Below are 17414 nucleotides of genomic sequence, written 5' to 3'. Positions count from 1 at the left end.
CTTCTTATTTGGTTTATGCTGAGCAAGTTCCGACCTACCACAACTCGGGTGAGAGGTTGCCCACCGGCGTCAGTTCCACTCTGATGAGTGATTTTATTTAGAGTTGTTTTGTAAGTTTGTCAAAATGCCACTATTTACGCTTTACTGATGTGTGACCATCACTTGTTATCCTTTACATGGGGATACGTTTGTGTCATAGCACCATCACACATATCCTTAAATTAGGGATGGGTTTGTGCCTTTTCTCCAATTTACATTGCAGTTTGTCTCCTCCACATGGGGTAGTGTTATGGGGTTGTTCCCATATTTACACGTTTCTTAGGATAACCCAAGTACAGGGTTCGGTTATGGTTACAACCACTTACACATCCTAATTTTACATATACATTAGTTAACTACGTCTAACCTCCCTTACGTTTCGGGGCAGGTCTCAAGCTTCAAATACATTAGTTAACTACGTCTAACCTCCCTTACGTTTCGGGGCAGGTCTCAAGCTTCAAGTACATTAGTTAATTACCTCTAACCTGCCTTACGTTTTGGGGCAGGTCTCAAGCTTCAAGTCAATTATTATTTATACAGTTACCCCACACAGGGTGTACAATATGGGTTTCAGTCCCACCTCTACTAGTGTGCACAACATTTGACCTCTACACAGGGTGTGTCGTATGGGTGATAGTCCCATCTCTACAGTGCACAACATTTTACCTCTATGCGAGGTGTGTCGTATGGGTTATAGTCCCATCTCTACGGAGCACAACATTTGGCCTCTGCATGAGGTGTGTCATATGGGTGAGTCCCATCACTACGTTGCACAACATATGACCTCTACATGAGGTGTGTCCTTGCACGGACTCTGTTCCTATCTCTTACGTTGAGTTTTTCTTACCCTCATTTAGGGTGTGTTTTTTGGGTCTCACTCCATTTGTGTTGTTTTCTCAATGTTATTCTTTCTTTTCATTACATTGTCAAGTTTTTGAACGTAATGTTATGTTCACATCATGTTATTTTATCAATTTGTTAATGGGGTTTGATGAGGGATCTTATTTTATTTTCTCTCATCTTCCCTGTTTCTTGCTTGTGTTCAGTTTTCCTCCTGATGTCTATTCCTCTTTTGTCATCTGTGGATTCTGAACTCTTCTTTTGCTGTCAGTTTTTCTTTTGTTCTCTATTTGGTTTCACCCTAGTGTTGTTCCGCTGTTATGCCTTTCTTCCTCGCATGTCTGCCTGGCCAGCTGACTTGTTTAGGGGAAAGTCATTGGTGCTTTCGCGTTTGTCTTCTTTCTTGTTGCTTTCTTTCACTGTGTTCTTCTTTTCTTTTCTGTTGTTTTTTTATAGAACGTAGGATGGATTATATTTATCTGCTGCTTTCCTCGCCTGCTCACCCATTGTTTCCTCACTTTTCATCTGTTGTTTCTTCTGTTTCTTTTCTATTTTCATGTACCCACCTTGTTGCTTTCTTCTCTTCATTGTCTATCAGGTTTCTTCCTTTCTCTTTTTTTATTCTCTACTTTAGTCGTTTTTTCTGTTAACCATATGGAAGAAACAGGGATATGTAGTATCCTGTCTTTATTGTTATTTATCATATGCTTTACCAGTGGAATGTTCCTGTGTGTTATGGAATCTTGGGAGCTTGACACAGAAAGTCACAGTTGACAGGGGCTGAGCAGCAGGCTGGCTGCTCCTCGTGGGGCTAGTCCTGAGCTGAACTACAGAACATTTAACTAACTACAATAAAGTCACCTGAACTTCAACAACCAGCATGGACTCAGTTACTACACAAAGTTATGATATTGCTGCTGCCCCCAGAAACAAGTAAGCCACCTGATTGCCCCAGGCAGCCTAACTGAAGGAGCTGTCACTCCAACTGGAGTGTCCACTCCTCTCTACATTTCTTCTTGTGGGCAATTATGTCTCGGCCATATCCCTAAGCACCATTTTATAAGCCTCTCACAGAGTGACTGGAGAGACCACAGTCTCCTCATTTTCCTCTAACTAAATGTGAGTGTCCGCCCTTAGGACCTCAGTTACCTCCGCATCTCACACAGCCCAGGCATCAAGCCGCCAGCTCAGCAGCATGACACCCGGCCAGGCACCCAGATGGACTAACAAGGGCAAATGGTCCGATATCCCATGGGTCAAATACTATGCCTCTCTCACCCACACCCTCTCTAGCAGGGGAGAAATATGTAGTCCAAACACATCAGTGTCCTTCGGATACTGGAAAGGAAGGAATATTGTCTGTGGGGACACACCAACACAGCAGGTGGGGTGGATGTGCATCAAGGTCCCAGTCCACAACTGCATTAACGTCACCCCCAAGGCCTTCAGTACCTGCGACTGGAGCCGCGGTGGGGCATACACATTAACAATCAGGAGGGATTTCCTGCCCTACTCACCTAGCATGCCACATAACAACTTCCCACATTCACCCGCTGATGGCAAAACACAACAAGTGGAGACTTTTAGGCCCCTCATGCACCCTGCATGGGTCAAAATTGTGTACTTGCTCCTCTGAAGATAGAGAATGTGTCCCCATTAAATGCATTCCTGAAGGAGCACAAGGTCAGGAGAGTGTTTACGGATGTATTGCATGGCGATACCCCACCATTTGATCATACAACCTAACCCATTGACGTTCCAGGATAGGAACACCAATGCATCGTCATCGGATGGGGTCATTCAACAAGTGTCAGTCTTGCACACTACAGGCAGCAGGCATCCCATCTAGAGTCTTCCCCTCTATTACCAGCCGGGGCAGCATCATGCAAACATGTGACTTATTAAACCTAACTGTGTCAGACTAACAAAACACCCCCCTCCCAATCACTCTCTCCACCCCACATTTCCCATGCAGTGGTTCTGAACTGCTCATTTCCACAACTTGGTAAAGGTCTGTTGCCCACCCACCCCACCCTCATGTAGACAGCACACACTCCCACCTCAACACCACAAACTGCACAAGCAAGCAAAAGGAAAAGAAAGGGTAAGGCAAATGTTAATCAATACAAAATAGAATCCTGAAGCCCAGGATTCCTAGTCATCCTCTAATCAAAACACTAAACAGCGACACTATATCACTTAGGATCCCCCCTTCAAGATAGCACCCCCCTCATATAACTGCAAATAAATGAATCATCATGGTGGGGAAGGCAGAGGGTCCTCCCAGGGCACCGCTGTCTCCACCACATCAGGAACTCAGGCATCGCCTGGTCCCCTCCAGGCGATGCCTGGAGGGGACCAGGCATCTGCCTTGGATTCCAAAGAGGCAAGTGGCATGGGTCTTCCAGGGTCACGTGTGACTCCTCCGTTGCGACCACAGGCCCTGAAACCATAGAGGAGAAAAGCTTAGAGACCTGTTTCTTGAGTGTTGCCACCTCATCTTCCACCAAAGAGATGGGGGTCTCAGCCTCCGTGATACGGTGAGCCACATTCTGAAGGTCGTGGCTCAGGAGAGAAACATCAATCCGGACCGCACCCACCTTAGACTCCACAGCCTCTCTGTAATCCGGAATTGCCCAAAGGATAATATTATGGACTGGAGGGTCCTGTTCCCCCTGTTGCACAGGTGGAGCCGCTGCAAAATCCATGCCACGCTCCCAGGGCCATGGAGGTAAATTTGTCCATTTTGGTTTGCATCTGCTCAGGCGGTGGTGGCTTATCCTGTCCCATGGACAAAGAACGACGTCCTGCACCAAGATCCAGTCACTGTAAAACACAAGGAGACTCAAGCTGTCTGACCCAACTCGGTATGTAGAGTCAACTGAGGATTGTTATATTCCCGAGTTAGGCCCATGTAGCGAAGCAGCTTATTTTTTACATTTTCCTCACAAATAACATTTTCAGCTGTGACCTTTAGCACATATTTGCGTGCATGACAATGTTGGATTAGCTTCCCTGAAACTAAACTTGTTTACACATCTAGCTTCACACAACATTATCATAATGCCTCGAACATCGTGTACAAGGTCTCTTTTTGCGCGACGTTCAAATGCCATCACTATCTTCATCCATGGGGCGACAGGGTTATCAAAACACACAAGATGATGGACGGAATGTTGCACATTGGCAAAACATTCACCCCCAGTCACAGATCTGGGTTTAATCCATCGTTATTTTGCTCACCACGCCACCCCAGTTCGGACATGGCCATATGCAAATCAGTCTTGACCCTGTGCCTCATGGGAACAGTCCAGCCCGAACTGCCAAGCCATGTCTTCCCTGGACCGGAATCAAGCATCCTAGGACCGGTTTCGGGGTTTCACCCCTCTTCAGCCAGGATAGCTTGACTCCAGTGGCGTAGTGAGCACGGGACCCACGTCTGGGCATACCCTTCCCACATAGGGCGAACAGCAAAACACACAAGACAGGGTTATCTACATATCCAGAACACCATTAATCTATATGCACATCGCAGGGCTGCTTTCTATTATAAAAGATGAGCATTCCAATAGCTTAGTAGCAGGAAGAGGAGGCACTTCTGCTGACACCAAAGATCCTTGCATGCTGAGAAATCACCATGCAGCAGTCTGACATCTTGTGAGGGGTGTCCAGTTTGTGACCAATACGGGGTCCTTCACTCTATCCCATCAGGTAATGGGGTTTGGTCGTCCCTTGGGGGATTCTTGACTTTACACCTACACACACTCTAGGACAATTAAAGTAGGGTTCGCATCATAGGAATATGCTTGATTAGTGCCTTGTGTTAATGCCTACATAAATACATTGTTTTAGCACCGTGGTATAACTATATCTAATATTATTGGAAACGTCCCAATGTGTATTCGCTGTATATTTCTCTGATAATAAGTGAGCACAAGTGACTGAGCAAAACGATCCCTGAGGGGTATGGTTGTCATTTTAGTGGTTGTCAGAATACCATTTGCTCCCTGGTAAGTTAGGGGGGGGGGTTACGGTGCCACTGACCACGCATGCAACCTGGGGTTCATCCTGGACTCTTCGCTGTCAATGACCCAACAAGTCAACGCCGTCGCCTCCTCATGCTTCAACACCCTCCGTATGCTTCACAAGATCTTCAGATGGATCCGCACCAAAACCAGAAGGACGGTCACCCAGGCCCTCGTTACCAGCAGGCTGGACTACGGCAACGCCATCTATGCGGGAACCACAGCCAAACTCCAGAAGAGACTCCAACGCATACAAAACGCCTCCGCACGCCTCATTCTCGACATCCCCCGCCACAGCCACATCACCGCCCACCTGAAGTACCTGCACTGGCTTCCCATCAACAAGAGGATCACCTTCAAGCTCCTCACCCACGCTCACAAAGCATTCCACGACGCCGGACCAGCATACCTCAACAAGCGACTCACCTTCTACACCCCCAACCACCAGCTCCGCTCCGCTGACCTCGCCACCGTCCCACACATCCACCGAACATCCACCGGCGTCAGATCCTTCTCCCACCTCACCGCCAAGACATGGAACACCCTGCCCATCCACCTACGACAGACCCATGACCTGCTGACCTTCAGAAGACTCCTCAAGACCTGGCTGTTTAATCAGTAGCTGCTCCCCCCCAGCGCCTTGAGACCCTCACGGGTGAGTAGCGTGCTCCACAAATGATTGATTGATTGATTGATTGAGCTGGTCTATAGGCCAACATATCCTTCAGGGGAGCCCAGAATCAGTCTTGACACCAAGCCCTTAGTTTATGTTGTCCAAACAATGCACAGATCCTACGGATTAGTAGGAACTACGCGACAGGATCACTCACTCAGTCACCACCAGTACCAAAGATCCTCTGGCACTTCAGCATGAAAGCCATATTCGGGGAATTCTGTGTTACAAGAGTAACTAAGAATTACCAAATTCCTTCGACTACGCCAGTGGACTTAAAAATTCCATCCAGGCCTCATTTAAAGAAAAATTTAAATACACAGAATACTTTTGATGATGCAAGTAATTAAGTGAACAGCAAATATTATGTTAAGCAATTGGACTTCAGTACCAATGAAATGATGAATATGCACTATGTGCCACAAAAATGTGAAGAACACGAAATAATGCTGTGATGGTGCATGGGCATTTAAATATTTGATCCAACATGTTAGGTTTTTGGTCCCTCCCTCTTTTTTCTCTCATTTTACTCTGTGATAACATGTTTTGGCAAAGCACATTTTTGTTACATGTGAGAGCATGTATGTGCTTACATAGATAGTTTGGGTATGGCTTCATTGCTGTTCAACAGTTCAGATAGTGTTGGATTGAACACAGACAGTGTGTAACAGGAATTAGCGTGAGCATGAAAACATGCATCATTCTTAAAATCTTATACAGGTACTCCAGAACAAGAAACAGGGTAAGCGTATGGTAAAGGTGTAACGGGAGAGGAGCGCAATAGACTATATGTAAGTTGAACAGGAACTAATGAAGTAATGGGAGTGCATGAATATGCATTATATGTAGAAGTCAGATGCAAATGCCACTGAACAAGAGGAAACACGAGTATGCATTTGGCGCATATAAATAGTGTTGCAATATGGCATGTATTGAGAAAAAATAGACATGTGCATAAGGAGGCCGTTAGGGAGTGTCAGAAATTTTGCTTTGTCATGGTAATTTTCCTTGTTTTATGCTCTTGGGAATCAGATATTTTATTTTAATATTATAGGCATTAGAAAGAAATAAGTGGTATTAGGGTGTGTTTAACACAGTCTGGGAAATAGTTTTGAAGATATTTTATGTTTAACAGTGGTGTATAGTAGACAACAAGGGACATACAGTACAATATAAAGGTGGGGTGTGTACCGTGCTTAACTACACTCTGTGAAGGTGGACCTACCATGGACTGACCGAGGACTACAGTATGAGCATGGGTATTAAGTGATACACAGTGACAGCTCCTCTATAGGGGTGTGGGGGCGTCGCCCCACTGCTTTCTCACAGTGCAAAAAGCAGAAACATAAAATGGTAAAACTACCATTTTATTTTTTTGCTTCTCGCACTGCGAGAAAGCAGAAGTGCCTGGAGTGCCTGGTTGTGGGAGGGCGGGTGGGCGGTCCTGCTTGAGGGCAGGGGGCGAGTGGCTTGCCCACTGTTGCGGGCCCTGACTGCTTTGGTCGGCCCCAGGCCGACCAAAGCAGTCATGCGCACTTTCCCTTTTCTCTATGTAGGCTGCATGCAGTCTACATAGACAAAAGGGCCTCTGATTAGGCTCCTGGCTGGGGCGCTGTGCGCCTGTGCACCTGCACTGCACCAATCACAACGCTGCCATTGCAGCATTGTGATTGGTGCGGTTGCTGAGAAGACCTGCGGCAGCAGGAAATCGCGGGACCCTGGGGAAGTTAACTTTTATTTTATTTTTTTATTAAAACCCTCCCGCCTCCCCCTCTACCCCCACCATTCGCAACCCCCCACGCGATCCCCCCACCCACCCGTCATGCCGCCAGAGACTACTAGTGAAAGTTGAGTTTGACAGGTTACAGAAACGTTACACTGCATCATACAGGTGTGCCATATAGTTTATATAGGACCAGCAGAAAAAGCCAGTGAAAATACTGATAATTAAATAAAAATAGCAATAACCGGTTCCAAAGTGCAGCGAAACTCCCTGGAGCCTTCTTCTTAGTCCATTAAATGTACTTTTGGCAACAGCTGCATCCCGTGGGAACTGTTCGTAACTGGAGGCTCCTTCGTGGCAGGTTTGAGAGGGGCAAGTGAGTCCAGTGGAATCCCGAAATATGTACCTTTAGGTGAATGGTAATAATTATTTGGGTGTATAGTCCCTCGAATTAGCAAGACTATGGGGCAAGCACTAGGCCTATTCTATTTTTTTGTGTGGCTTTCCTGCCCGTCACACTCTGACAAATCATACGGGCTATTTCAGGGCACGGTTGTTTTGATTATTTGTAGGCAAGTTCACCTTAAGTGATATAATTTATTTTTAGCTGTGTTTGGGGTATTGATAGACTCCTTTGCAGAGTGCTTTCCACTGCGACGACAACCAGTGTGGCTTCCAGACTGTAGGGTCACTGACCAGGAACACTTAGTGACATTTGAAAGTGGTAGTTACACTAATTTGACAGGGGTACAGAGCTATTATTAAATTATTCCGGTTAGCTGTCTGTGAGCCCTGTGACCTGCTACTCTTGATTTGCTCACCACTTTCAAATGTCACTAGCCGCTACTGGTAATACGAGTCATCACAAAATATCGGTTATGTGTGAATCTATGGATTAAGCTTGTCTGAAGTATCTGAGTGTAGTCTAGGGGTATGTGAAATTTGCGTAATTTGCTTATGTGTAATTATGCAAACTTTTTGCAAAATTGCCCAAAATTATATGTAATTATGCCAAATACAAATCTGTCATTTTGCACTATATTCTAGGATGACGTGTCCTCTGGTAACTATTTGGCATGAGGATCCATTTAAAGATAGCACTGAGTGAGTTCACTGTAATTTTTACTGCAAATGGAGCATTTACTGGTAAATTCTTATTGCGAATGGCACATAAATTAGTGACGTGGCATAACTTTGGGAATTTTGTTTAAAAAGCGTAAAACAAAATTCCGAAAATTATGCAAACTATGCTAATGTAATTTACATTTCACCCAGGCCTAAAGTAGTGCCCATTACTATGGCCTTCGAAGGATTGTCCGAGAGTAAGCTAAACTAGCAATATGACATGAGGTCTGTCTGATGTTTTGTACCTACTATCTGTAGGCTTAACATGATGCATACCTGTAATATTATATTACCACCACTTGTAATATTATAGTACCATCATAGGAATGTTATCAAAAGTATTCATTATTACATTCCACTTATAATTATGCTTGGTTTCGGATCGTTTGTCTTTTCTTCAGACATATTATGACACATTGATATTAGGATTTGCACTTATCCTTACTGCTTATGGGAATTCACAAAAGGGGATTTGCTTTTGACTGTTAGGGTTAAGAATCTTTCTAATTTCCTATAACTGCTTGATACAGGAGCTGCCGAGTCATTTTATTGAAATGGCAAATTGTTATAGTTCTCTCCCTTTGAGCTGGAGTTTTAGATTTATGTATATGATACAGTGTTTAACAAGATATGATGTTGGGACATAATGATTAAGGATCTAAATATATTTTGTTAGATAGACATAGGAGGTATGTCATTGCTATTGTCATGACAACACCTTCAGGGTGCCCTCACCCCTTCAAGGGGCCCCCACAGAGAGCACAGCACCAATGAGTATGTGTGAGATATGGGAGACTCAGGGGACCTACTTCACAATCTGCAGGGGATGCCATGGTTTTGCGTTACGCCACTAGCCAGGCCTTGAACTCATCACCCCCGTGTGCAGGGCAGAAAGTTGTGGATTGAGTGTTCTGTCCATGCAGGGATGCACTAAGGGCCAATTACTGCACTCAATTCCAACTCCCTTGAGCATGCCAGTGGTTTATTGCCAAATGATAATGATATGATAGGAGGTATGCATAAAGCGCACTGTCACTCATGACTAAGCATCCTGGTGTTAGCTCAGCAATAAACATTGTAAACCATCACCTAATACATGAGACAGTAGTATGAAGAACCAAGGAGATAAAGGAAAATTGTATTTTGTTGGGGGAACTTCTGGCGGCCATCGCATTTGCCATTTATAGACGCCATCTTAGAATTCGCCAGTCTAGTTGTTCTTGTAGGAGGGACTGGGGGGAATGAGTTGGCTTTTAAAAACAGTGTTGTTGCGGACATCTGCTCTCATCCGTGTCTGGCCCGTTCCAGTGCAATTCCCGCTGCCAGCTTTGGCATCTGAAATCAGGCAATTTACACCTACAGCTTTGCTAAGGGATAAGATCACCGATAACACCAAAGTTTGAAATAAGGCCCCACATAGTAGGATTATTTAAAAAACACATAAAAGCAGTAAACCAGTCCAATTCATACGAGCTTTAAAGTGCAACATGCACAAGGAGAACTATAAGATATTGAGGGTGTCCGAGGCCACGCTCTGCACCCTTACTACAAGAGAGGGGGCAAAAATGCTCAAGAGGGCCTAGAAGGTGTTAAATGTGAGGGCAATATTAAAATTGTAAGTTTGAAAAAAGTATAGGAAAAGTATTTATTCTTCAACTTCTTGGTTTGTATGAATAAATATTTCTGGTATTTGTAGTCCAAAACTAGCCAAAAGGAAGCGAAGAGCAGTACATGGTCCAAAGCGAAGATCTGTCAATCAGAGCTGTGTTCTGGGATTGGAGTTTTTGGAAACATGATCTGTCAAGTCGTCATCAGTGTACCAAAAACAGTGAGCAGCATAGAAGCTGGCATCCTGATCAAGAACGGTACAATAAAAGGTATGTGATCGGATCACATGAGACAAACAGCACACCTAGTTTTAAATTTCAACTTCTGGAATTCTGGGCGAGTTCATGAGGGTGCATTCCGTACAACCGCCCCAGGTGTGCACGAAGCAAGGCGATTATGCGCCGCAGTTGTTCCCTAATCTCCTGAAAGAAAGCAAATCTATCTATCTATATGACTTCCGATGTTATCGTGTTCGGCACATTTGGTGGAGTAAGTTTAATACTTAAGACGAACCGTGTTACTCACTGACTTTACAGACAGAAATATTTGGCAAAATATTTCTCTATGCTTATTTAGAAAAAAACATAAGATTGTGGATATCACACACAGACGAATGTACCGCGCTTTGAAGTGGACGTCCGTTAATGACGTCACACTAGATCTCAAAACCCCGGATGTCATCATCAAAGAAGCAACCTTCTGGAAAGTCTATTGTCGGCGAGAGCTCGAGACGCAGGACAAGGCAAATAAAACTGTTTGTTTCTCTGCACTCGATGGTCCCTTGAAGCTCTTGTACCACAGCTACTGTCCATAGCAGAATCAGGATAGGAGCACCAATACGAAACACTTACTTGTCATAATAATTGCAACGTCATAGGAGGTTCGTAGAAAAGTTAAGCAGGCGAACTGCATGGCACTTGTTATGTTCCAAATGATTGTTAGCTCTCTAACAAAAAGATATCTAACCACTCAGTGATGCCTTGTTTTGGACAGTACTTTGCGAAAAAGTACAAAACAGGCTGCCCTACTACATTGCGCTATGGACGTAAACAAAATATAAGTTTCAGCCACCCAGTGTTACAACTAGCGGTGCTCGTGGCTAGGAGTAAATTAGAAAAATGGAAGAACATGTTTTCAGACTCGGGGCTCTTGGCTATTTATTTAAAGAGTGCTGGCGTTAGATAGAATGAGTATTGAACGAAATAAAGAAGGCTTGCGCTCTCCGCATACCTGTATACCTCATTTCAACGGTTGGAATGGAGTAAAAGAAAATTCGATGGTCCCTTCTATAACGTATTATTCTAAATAATGTTACGTCATATCACGCCACGTCTAAGGGATTGCTCATTATAAGAGCTGCTTCCTGTGAGGAGTGATCGTTCTCACGGTGCGCGGCAGCTGTGTACTTTCTTTCAAAACTCAGGTATTTGTCGGTAAACACAGGCTTCTTCTTCGCCATTAATCCCTGCACTAGTTCAGGCCAGAAACACTGAAATGGGCATGTGCAAGGCGTGTACCATGTACTCGGTACCGTTGGCGCGTTAGGATGCTGGAAGAAACACGTCAGTTGGCTAACTGAAAACATATACCTTTAACTGTATTTCTGCAAGTAACGCGACCGAAATGGTAAATGTACACGCACGCATAACTCTCTAATGTGAGAGAGGTTTAGTGGTGTCCGTGTGCGACATGTATGCCACTGCTCTTTCCAAACGAGTGAAGAAATGGTGCCAGTTCGCCAGTATCGCGAGCGCAGGCTTGGAGGCGGTATGGTCAAGGCAGGTGGAGTGATGTAAATAAACTTCGAGCAGATGTTGTGCTGTGTGTGGGGGGGGGAGGAGGAAGAGTGTGCTGTTTGCAGTTTTAAGGTGAGCGCTGAAGGCGATCTCTGCAGGTGAGGGGCGAGGTGTTAGGAATAAATACGGGGCGTATTGTCAGTGTAACCTACTGAGGTGCTTCTGAAGGGTATAACGTTTGGAGTTGTCCTCTTAGGAGGACAGCAGGAGGAGTGGGGAATGTGACCAGTGCACGTTGGTCGGATGGGAGAGGGCCCATCTTGTCGCCGGGTGTTACGTGGGCGTACCTCCTGTGGGCAGCGGGCTGTGTGTGGGATGGGCGCGGCGCACTTCAGTGGGCGGCGGTGGTGTCAGGTAGAGGGGCGTGCTCGCTGCGTGCAAGGCGGGCCTGCACAGAGTTACTCCAGCCTCTTGCACGTGCTTCTTCTGAACTTCCAGATCGCCTGCAAGCAGCGCCTAGTCACGATTTAATGACAGCCCGCCTCTGCTCCCAAACTCATTAATGGTGCAGGGCTCGCTGCACCCTGTCACATTGCTTCAGAACTTTCCATCAGGCGAGAGTATGAACGCTTTCAGCCAGCAGCCCACCACTGCGCAGCCGAGCCCCCTGCCGCCCCCCAACGCCCAGGACATCCTTGACATGGCTGTGTACTGTGACAACTTCAGCGTGTACCAGCAGAACCTGCACCACCATCACCACCACCACCCGCAGCGCTCCTCGGCCGCCCACCCGGCCAACTACGGGCTGAGTGACTTCAGCGCGCCGGCCTCCAACCCCTACCTGTGGCTCAATGGACCGGCCCTCAACCCCTCGCCCTACCTCTCCGGCACCAACGGGTCCTCGTACATCCCTTCGGGCTACGCGGCCAGCCAGAGGCCCTTCCTTGGGGCCGCCTCCGGCTTCGGGGGCGCCGACCTCGGCTGGCTGTCCCTGTCCAGCCAGCAGGACTTCTTCAAGGTGGTGCGGCCGCCCTACTCGTACTCGGCGCTCATCGCCATGGCCATCCAGCACACGGGCGACAAGAAGCTGACCCTCAGCCAGATCTACCAGTATGTCGCCGACAACTTCCCCTTCTACAAGAAGAGCAAGGCGGGCTGGCAGAACTCCATCCGCCACAACCTGTCCCTCAACGACTGCTTCAAGAAGGTGCCGCGGGACGAGGATGACCCAGGTGAGGGCGCAGCCCGGGGGATGCGGCTCCACTAGGGCAACTTATGCGAGAGACATGCTTTCCATATGAGCAGCGCTGGTGTATTTCATATGTAGGGCGGGAATGTGACATACAGGAATAACTTGTACAGGTAGCGCCAGTTCGGTATCCTGAACGCAATCTTCGAATGTTGGATTTGCACTCTTCCGAAGAGCGCTTTTCACTCATAGTGCATAACTTTTAGGACTTCGGCACACCTGACTATGCGCGCGTGCGGTTCGTATTATAGGTTGCAAATCGGCAGAGAGAACATGAGTCATTGTCCGTGATAGTACATAGTACTATTAAGTTGGGTTAGTACTCGTTTATAGGAAAACGATTGTAAAAAGAAACGTAAAATATAAGTTTAGCTATAGCATAAGCAAAAGTTGTTTCACACGCTTGAAATAAGAGAGCATGTCACACATGTGCAATATTTTTGAGCTGTGAATGTCAAAAATAGTGTTCATTAATGATTTTCAACCAATCAGAACCTTGAAACATGATTGAACTCACCTGTCAGAGTTCCATAACCTTAATGAACTGATGCATATTTTATAACACCGCCTTTCAATATGACTTGTAACTGTGTATGTTTCCCATTTCTCGGTTACAAGCAGCGCTGGTTTCTCAAAACTTAAACATTATGTCACATCCGTGCAAAATCCCATAAATTGAATGACGTTTACAATGTGTTTATTGATTTCATATAGTTGGAAGTTTAGATAAAATCGCTCACGGGTGAGATTGCTTTCTCATTCCGTTATTATTTGACCCCAAGCACGAGAAACCAGTTAAATAATGTAAATACATCAGGCCCCTTCCTGCCTAGAGGAGGCAAACAAACCACAAACATTATATGCAGTTAGCTATGCATTGTCATCAAACCAGTGGGATGAACAGTCGTTGCGACTCTCTGTCCTGCTGACAAAAGATGCTTTTAAAATAGAGTATTTCAAATAAGAAACATTTTATTGTAGTCCCACCTCCGGAGTAACCAATGGAATATTTGCTCTGTCTTTTCACTGTATGCTAAATACAACATAACCGTACACGACAATACTCAATTTTATGTTTTACCCATATTTTTAGTTAACACATATGTTTTTTAGTTTGAAAATTCATATAACTGGCATGGTACACTCAACCATGCTAACCATTGTGACATAAGAAAATACATTCGAAACTAGTGATTCTATTCTTTGGTCTTGGTGACAAAAATTAAAGAGTTGACATTTTTTTATGAGCACCCCCCAATCTCAATTTTTGATTCTAAGCAATGGGCCATTTAGAGTTTTGTTCCCGACATGCATAGAAACAAGCAAGCGTGTAGTGTATTGTGAAGTTGTCAGAAGCCTAGGTGCCACCATAGAGCTAGCGGGGTAAAAGATCACGCATCTGGCTGTCTGACCCTTGTAAAACGATAACATGGTATACCTTTGTACTTAAAAAATAATCTATAGATATCCATACCTCAGACATTAAAATTACGCTGTTGCCAAAGTGCATTATTATTTTAAAAATGTCTTTCATTTCTTTGCTTTTGGTATAGCCTCGTCCCGGCTCCAAGGTGCAGGCTCTACATAAAACATCTTATTACATAGCATCAACAGCTGAACATGAGCTCGAGGCGCTGTATATATGTGGGGTTCAGTTGAAATTGAATTACAGAATGGTGGAGCCATGTAACTGGGGCAGTCCTAGACAGTTCACAGTACACGTTTTTATAAATAGTTACAGTGTAAAGGAGATGCCCCTAAAGTACTTTGCCCAGATGCAAATATTTATGGACAAATGTCACAACTGGGATTAAAATCCAGGTTTATTCGTTGTACTATTACTAACTTTACGTCTGGCCCATATTTCCTCTAAATAACAACACACATACCACAAAATCTACAAGTAGTATCTTCCTTTCATTGCTATTGTGTAACTTTACTATTGAGACCGATAGTCACTTAGGGGCTTATTCTTGTGCTTATTTTGTGCATATTTTGTTCCTTTCAGGTAAAGGAAACTACTGGACTCTGGACCCCAACTGTGAGAAAATGTTTGATAACGGCAATTTCAGGAGGAAGCGGAAAAGGCGGTCAGAGTCAGTAGCCAATACCCAGGATGTGACCTCTGAGAAATCCGAGGACAAAGTCAGCACTCTGAAAGGGTCTGTCAGTAGAACCATGCTGGGGCCTGAGCCTACTGAGCTGCAAGCGTGCTCCCCCGCAGGAAGGGAAATAAAGGCCCCTTCCTCAGCTCTGGACTCCACCCCGACTTTCCCTGGCTTCAACCCCAGCTCGGACTCTGCACCAGGTGGCCATACATCCTTCGGGACCCGTCCATTCACACAAGGCAGGCCGCAGTCTGTGACTGGACTGAGCCATTACAACGGAGGGGCCAGTGTGGAGCCAGGGACCCAGCCTCAACACAAACTGAACTACTATGTGGCACAACATGGGCAGCAGCATGCTGGAGTAGGGGCATCTGCCTTGAGCACATTCAGCGTCAACCACCTGGTCTACCACAGAGAAGAGTCTGAGGTCTAGAGTATAAACAAGACTTCTCCCCTCCCCAGGCTTCATTGGTAGAATCCACAATCTACACACCGATGCTCCCCGCCATGAACATGTTCAGCGTCAACCACTTGTTCTACCATAGAGAGGGGATTGAGATTTAAAGAGCATGAGGAAGACTTCTCTGTTCTCCTCTCCTCAAGCCTTTTTGGTAGAGTCCACAGTCTAACCACTCATGGTCCTCACCGTGTATACTTTCATTGTTCAAAAACTTGGTCTGCCATGGAGAGGACCCCGAGGTTTAAAGCTGGGTCTTTTCCCCCCATGTCTATGATCCACACTCTGAAGCTCCCAACCAGGAACACTTTCGGCATCAAACATCGGTCTACTCTATAGAGGAGTAGGAGGTCTTGTTTGCTTGAACTGGACTTCCGCCCAGCTCTCCCCTCTCATGCCTTATTGGTAGATTCCACACTCTGCACAATGAAACTCCTCAAAATGAACACTTTCATGGGCACCCCTGGTCTGCCCCAGAGAAGAATCAGAGGTTTGAAGGGCGCAAAAAGGTCTCCCAACCCCCATGTCTATTAGCCTGCGCACTGAAGCATACCAAGCACACTTTAAGTGTTGACTGCCTGGTTTACCATTGAGCAGAACTGATGTGTTTAGAAAGGACTTGTTGTCCACACCCCCATCTGTCTTATTTGTACACGCCATGTACTTCAGAGTGTAGCACCACCTCAATGAGGTACGGCACTGTTAAATGGTAGCGGCAGTTTCAGTCGATAACCTTCCAAGTATTTGCCCGGCGATAATCGCCTCTCATACCACTCGATAATTTACCAATAAAAGAGGCAGGCGCCGGAGACTGGAAGGCAGGAAACAAGGTTTTATTCCGTCGGAGCAGAACACATCAGATCAGACAGCAAGGTATCGTCACGAGGTGCTCTAACCGCATCTCTGAGACCTGGTCTCTTATACACTGGTTTATTGCTTTATTACACATAGTACATTCTTGAGATTCTTTTGAAGTACGGGGGAATATCCCCTGGAGCCCCGGTTCAGATCCGATCCCACACATAGATACAGTAGAAGGTCCCACCCTACCCGCAGTGGGAGATGGCTATCGCGCAGCAGGGAATTCCGCTAATTCCCGGGGTGTGTGCAACTGGCCGGGTCTCAGGGGGTAGGAGCTTTGATCTACTGTAATCCCTTTGATGTGGGGTGTTTCCCTTACAGTAGGGGCAGTAAACTGCATCCGCAGGGCTAGGTGATGGCCTGGGACCAGTTCAGACAATGGGGCGCAGAGGAAGGGGGTTATCAAAGGAGAGGCATGACCATGTATGGGTTGTCGGTTGGAAGTGGTTCCGTAGCAGGGTCGCGCAGAAGGAGAGGGTTTATGGCCTGTATGAGAGAGCGGGGGTGGCCAGCGCGCGGGGGATGCTCGCAGCGCCAAGGGGACCGCGCTGACGATTGACAATGAGTGGGGAGAGAGTGGGGTGTCTAAAATGGCGGCCGCGCATTCGCTGTGCGTGACGCTGGGGAGAGGCAAGACGGCGCAGATGATGTTCAGTTTGCACGCTAAATTTCCACAGTCCTCCCTTTTAACATATCTCGCCAGCTTGCCTAGTTTGGATCTATCCCCATAATACCCCGTACCTCCACCTCGTTCAGAGCTTTCATCCGCTCGGTTTCAAAGTCCAAAGTCTTAGGGCAGGTGCAGTTCATAAAAAGCGAACATAAAGGTGGCAGACACTGAATCCCCAAGCAACATCCACATAGTATCACAATTGGTATCAGGATAAATGAAAACAGCCTCCATCCCCAACCTTTAATAGTGTCCCAAAACCAACTCCCCAGCGACCATTCTTCTTGTTCTTGATGGACC

At 46.0% G+C, this 17414-nt stretch overlaps 1 protein-coding gene across 1 annotated transcript; it reads left to right on the top strand.

Annotated features, from left to right (window-relative positions):
- Positions 1–12259: 12259 nt before the first annotated feature.
- FOXI2 (forkhead box I2) lies at positions 12260–16288 on the top strand. Its single transcript, XM_085606233.1, has 2 exons — positions 12260–13001; positions 15027–16288. Exons 1-2 carry the CDS (start codon positions 12332–12334, stop codon positions 15557–15559), a joined length of 1203 nt encoding a protein of 400 aa, XP_085462359.1. The 5' UTR covers positions 12260–12331; the 3' UTR covers positions 15560–16288.
- The last annotated feature ends 1126 nt before the right edge of the window (positions 16289–17414 follow it).

Source organism: Triturus cristatus, chromosome 1_2, assembly GCF_964204655.1.
Source record: "Triturus cristatus chromosome 1_2, aTriCri1.1, whole genome shotgun sequence".
In the NCBI taxonomy this organism is placed as follows: Eukaryota; Metazoa; Chordata; class Amphibia; order Caudata; family Salamandridae; genus Triturus; species Triturus cristatus.
This window is presented reverse-complemented; position numbering and strand designations above follow the sequence as displayed.